Genomic DNA, 4,476 nt, shown 5'->3' with positions numbered 1-4,476 from the left:
AGGAGAGAGAGAGAGAGAGAGAGAGAGAGAGGGTTGGTTGTTTCGTGTGCCTGGTGGTGTTTCTGTATGCCTGAGGTGGCGCGAGTGTGTGTGCATATTGCACATTTATTGTTTCCCGTCTGATTTCTTTTTGGCTTGAATGTGGCGTGAAAGTGGCGCGTCCTTTTTTTTTATGTATATCTATTTCTGCTACATTGCCATTTTGTTTCTGCAGGCCTTTGTGTGGCACACGTCTCTTGCTGTTTCGCATGACTGTATTCCCGTTGCGTAAGCTGCTAGTGGCTCAAGATGTCGTCATTGGCCACGGAAGTCAAAGCGCGTTATCACATTGCCGTGTCTACCCGGTTTGTAGAGCGCCTCTTCGCCACAGAGGGGGCCGTCACTGCGGAGCTCGTTTATCAGCGGGCCCTTAACGAGAATTTTAAAGACATCACCGATGTGGGGACGCTTCCGCACGGAGTAGCCTCTCAGGTGAGCGGCACTTTCACAAGCCCCGTGGTGCTTCAGGTCAACAGCTCGAGGGATGCCACGCAGCCGCTTCGGCCATGCGCCGACTCAAGCGAGGAAGAAATGGCGTTTGCGGCTGCCTTACAAAAAAAGACGAACACGCGACTTTTGCGTCTCGTCCTTAGCGATGGGCACGCGGAGGTTCCAGGCATTGAACTCTCCACCCTTCCTGTGTTCTCCGGCATACCTATTCCAGGGGAGAAGCTTCTTGTGAAAGAGGGGGCAGAAGTAAAAAATGGGGCCGTCATCATGACTGAGAACTGTGTTGTGCCACTCGGCGGTGAGGTGCAGCAGCTCAAGAGGGAGTTTCTTGCAATGAGGAACAGATCCGAGGTTCCTTATCAGACCAGTGTGGGTCTAGAGGCGGCTCCACGTTTCCAGCCGCTTCGCGTGGGTTGTGCCGCGTCGGGCGGTGTGCCCAATCCACAAGCGGTGGCTGCAGGCCGGGGCCGGGGCAGTGGTAACAATTGGGGGAGAAGTGGCGGTCGTGGGTATCGTGGCGGGCGGGGATCGGGTGCCAGACAGCATCGCCCCTCATCTAGGGGCGGACGCAGTTAGCCGCCGCTTCGAACAGCCGGAAGTTTTTCCCGTTGCACTGAGTCACCCAATTTTTTTTTTATTTGTGTGCGTGTTTGTTTGTTTTTCTTTTCTTTTTCTCAGGTGTGTGGTGGTGGTGAGAAGGGCTTCTTTCCTCGCAGCTTCCTGCTGCCTCTTTTTATTTCTTTCTCTCTCTCTCCTTTCCTCTTCCTCGCTGTGCTGCCCCTATCTTTGCCGCCCGCAACGGTGTTTCACGCATGCATTGGGGGCTACACACACGCGCGCGCGCGTGAAGCAGAATAATAAACAAAAAAAAGCAACTAAAACATGTCTGAGGAAGAAAAGTCTGGTAAGGGTGCCAAAGGCATGCGGGCTGTCATTCTGGTTGGTGGGTACGGCACTCGTCTGCGCCCCCTTACCCTAACGATGCCAAAGCCGTTGGTGCCGTTTTGCAACAAACCAATAATTGTACACCAAGTGGAGGCACTACGAGATGCGGGTGTGACAGAAGTGATTCTTGCTGTTGCGTACCGCTCTGATGCGATGAGGAAAACCATGGAGTACTGGGGCAAGGAGCTTGGCGTCTCCTTCGTGTTTTCCCTGGAGGAAGAGCCCCTTGGGACAGCTGGACCGCTGGCACTGGCGCGTGATATCCTTCTCCAGGATGATCAGCCCTTCTTTGTTTTGAACGCGGACGTCACGTGCAAATTTCCGCTGCGAGAACTTCTCTCATTCCATAAAAAGCACGGGAAGGAGGGCACCATCGCCGTGACGAAGGTGACAGAGTGGCAGAAGTACGGTGTTGTCGTCTTTGACGAGACGACTGGGCTTATTGATCAATTTGTGGAAAAACCGAGAAATTTTGTGGGAGATCGTATCAACGCCGGTATTTACGTGTTTAACAAGAGTATTCTTGACCGCATTAAGGTGGAGAAGACGTCCATAGAAACGCAAGTATTCCCACAGATGGCCAGCGCCAAACAGCTGTGTGCATTTGTGCTCGAAGGCTTCTGGATGGACATCGGCGTTCCTAAGGACTACATTGAGGGCGTGAGCAAGTACCTGCGGTCGCTCAACGGGACCCCGAAGGAGGCAAAGGAGCTCTACGGGGCTGGCCGGGCTCACAGAACCGATGAATTCACCGTCGTCGGCTCCGTCATCATAGATCCAAGCGCGAAAATTGGAAGGGGCTGCGTTGTCGGACCTTTTGTAACGATTGGACCAGGCTGCGTGATTGGTTCCTCGTCCCGCATTAAAAATGCGGCGATACTCGAAGGCAGCGTCGTCGGTAGCGGGACTTTCATCGACTCAAGCATTATCGGCTGGAATTCGCGGGTCGGCTCCTGGTGCCGCGTTGTCAACAACGCCGTGCTCGGGGAGGACGTGGAGGTGAAGGACGAACTGTTTCTTAACGGAACCAAAGTACTTCCGAACAAGTCGATAACGCAATGCTATCACGAGCCGGAGGTTATCATGTGAACGGCGGCGGGCGATTTTATTGGCGCGCAGCAGGTTCTTTTTCCAATTTCTGCTTCTTTTGGCGGCGGTGCGGCGGGAACACGAACTGGGGACGGCTGGAATGCGAGAGAGGAGTCGAACCCGGGCAGGCATAACACAACAAGAACAACAACAAAACGTGCTCATACAGGGGAGTAAAAAGAAGGGCAACAAGGCGAAGGAGGGGAAACCAGGAAAAGCAACAACTACAACAAAGACTACAAAACGAAAAACGTAAAACTATGATCCATTTGAATGGATGTGGATAATTTTTTCATTGCCTTTTTTGTTTTTTTTTTAGTGTTGCCTGTATTTTTTGTGTTCAACTATTTACTGCAGTTGCGGCAGAAGTCTCTGCAGTGGCGACGTTCTTGGAGCGTCTTGCCCTTCCTCCTGCCCTTGCCACTACGTGCGTGTACTTCTTTCTCATCCAACAGGTGCGGCCTGCAGAAGCAACGGAAGTCAAGTAGCAAATAGTCCCATTACACATCTAGGGCAGGATCGAACCGTAGCAACGTGGTTGCTGCCACCCGGCTCCAAGGGCAATGGCGGGAGGTTCTGGCGGAAAAAGCAGGGAAGCAACAGCTCGCTCTATAGTCCGCGTCACTGGCCCGTTTCAAGGAAGAGTGCCACAACTGTGAGGCCAGCCTGTTTAGGTGTCTTTGTGGTAGGGGTGTGGAACTTGCCCAATGTATTGGGCAAAGCCCTTGTGACCGTCATCAGTGCCGCGCTGCATGCGGATAATACGCCTGCTTCCGCCCTTGCGCTCGCATGAAGCACGGGTCACTTAAGAGGCGTGTCAACATTGTGGATGATAGGGTTTAGGAAATTTTGTGCCGCCTCCTCCTCTTCCTCTCGCGAAGAGCAACTTCGTAGAGTACTGGCCGTGGCAGCTGCCAGTCGTATTCCTTCGTTGCTTATTCGAAGGCACCGTGTGATTGTGTCTAGCCTGCTCACTGGCAAAAATGAGTCAGTAGACAATCTGGAGCTGTTGTTTGCCGACGTCAAAGCTATGAAGGCGAATCGGCACTTTATATCCCGTTGCGAATATGCTCCATTGTTGCTGAAAGATGTGAACCATGGAGATGCCATGTATGCTGTTATCAGGACGCTTGAACTCACACTCTCTCGGCATGTTGACGGCGGAGTAGAGCTCTCCGCAGTCGCGCTTGCAATTGTCGAGGCGATGCCGAAGGAAACGGCAAGCTCAGGTTCCTTTTGCAACGATGAAAGCCAGGATGCGGAGAAGGTCATCTTTCAACGCGGCCTAGTCTCCGCACATGCTTTTTACTCTGTGGAAAAACTGAGTGCACGCCTAGAGAGTCTCGTTAGCTGCCTAGTGTGTTTGATGTGCGTTCGGAGCGCTTTTGCGTCTCCCACACAAGAGACCCTTGACTTCGGAGCATTACTCTCTGTCCTCCTCTCCTTACAGCATGCCATGGCGGCGAGCGCTATTGGCTGGTGGGCGCCGGCGACGTGCACATGCTGGTGCGCTTCGGCGTGCCGGGGGAGGACGTCGCCCTCTACGGCGGGGGCGCGGGCGACTCGTGGCGCGCCGCGGTGCCCAGGCGCGTGCTCTGCGTCTGGCGGGACACGTTGCGTGCGCTGCCAGCGGGAGGGGCCGCTGCCCTACATGACTACTTGAGCGCCGCAGGGTACACCGCGTGCTTTGCTGCCGTCCTGCGGGAGTCCGGGCACCTCGTCGACTACGGGCCCTGTGAGGCGCTAAAGTTCTTTGCCCTTACCCGCCGTGGGGCGGCCTCGGGTGCGGGTCTTTGTGTCGACCCCGCGAGCAGCATGGCGGCGCTGCGGTCCTTCGGCCTCAGCGTTGTGGCGCCTCGGCCGGCGGTGGAGCTGGCGTCAGACGAGTACGCGGCCCTGCGGGAGGAGGTAGCGCGTCGTCGCAACTGCAAGGGCGCAGTGATGTACGGCTAC

The 4,476-nt window shown here is 54.9% G+C and overlaps 4 protein-coding genes across 4 annotated transcripts, besides 4 other annotated features; 3 read left to right on the top strand and 1 right to left on the bottom strand.

Annotated features, from left to right (window-relative positions):
- Window positions 1–2: 2 nt before the first annotated feature.
- Window positions 3–31: a microsatellite.
- A 257-nt stretch (window positions 32–288) lies between these two features.
- Tco025E_08399 (uncharacterized protein) lies at window positions 289–1,065 on the top strand (the record flags this gene model as incomplete). Its single annotated transcript, XM_029375249.1, has 1 exon — window positions 289–1,065. One exon carries the CDS (start codon window positions 289–291, stop codon window positions 1,063–1,065), a length of 777 nt encoding a protein of 258 aa, XP_029224654.1.
- Window positions 1,066–1,115: 50 nt separating this feature from the next.
- Window positions 1,116–1,164: a sequence feature (A-rich).
- Window positions 1,165–1,216: 52 nt separating this feature from the next.
- Window positions 1,217–1,260: a sequence feature (GA-rich).
- Window positions 1,261–1,371: 111 nt separating this feature from the next.
- Tco025E_08398 (GDP-mannose pyrophosphorylase) lies at window positions 1,372–2,523 on the top strand (the record flags this gene model as incomplete). Its single annotated transcript, XM_029375248.1, has 1 exon — window positions 1,372–2,523. One exon carries the CDS (start codon window positions 1,372–1,374, stop codon window positions 2,521–2,523), a length of 1,152 nt encoding a protein of 383 aa, XP_029224653.1.
- Window positions 2,524–2,655: 132 nt separating this feature from the next.
- Window positions 2,656–2,680: a microsatellite.
- Window positions 2,681–3,324: 644 nt separating this feature from the next.
- Window positions 3,325–3,795, bottom strand: Tco025E_08397 (uncharacterized protein; the record flags this gene model as incomplete). Its single annotated transcript, XM_029375247.1, has 1 exon — window positions 3,325–3,795. The coding sequence occupies one exon, from the start codon at window positions 3,793–3,795 to the stop codon at window positions 3,325–3,327; it is 471 nt and encodes a 156-aa protein (XP_029224652.1).
- A 228-nt stretch (window positions 3,796–4,023) lies between these two features.
- On the top strand, window positions 4,024–4,476 carry Tco025E_08396 (dynein heavy chain, cytosolic; the record flags this gene model as incomplete). Its single annotated transcript, XM_029375246.1, has 1 exon — window positions 4,024–4,476. A coding segment is annotated over one exon (453 nt), but the record flags the coding sequence as incomplete, so codon positions are not given.

The sequence above is a fragment of the Trypanosoma conorhini genome (genome assembly GCF_003719485.1).
Source record: "Trypanosoma conorhini strain 025E chromosome Unknown Tco_14.4_contig_00771, whole genome shotgun sequence".
NCBI classification, from domain to species: Eukaryota; Euglenozoa; class Kinetoplastea; order Trypanosomatida; family Trypanosomatidae; genus Trypanosoma; species Trypanosoma conorhini.
Note: the sequence above shows the minus strand (reverse complement) of the source record. Positions and strands in the feature narration are given on the sequence as shown.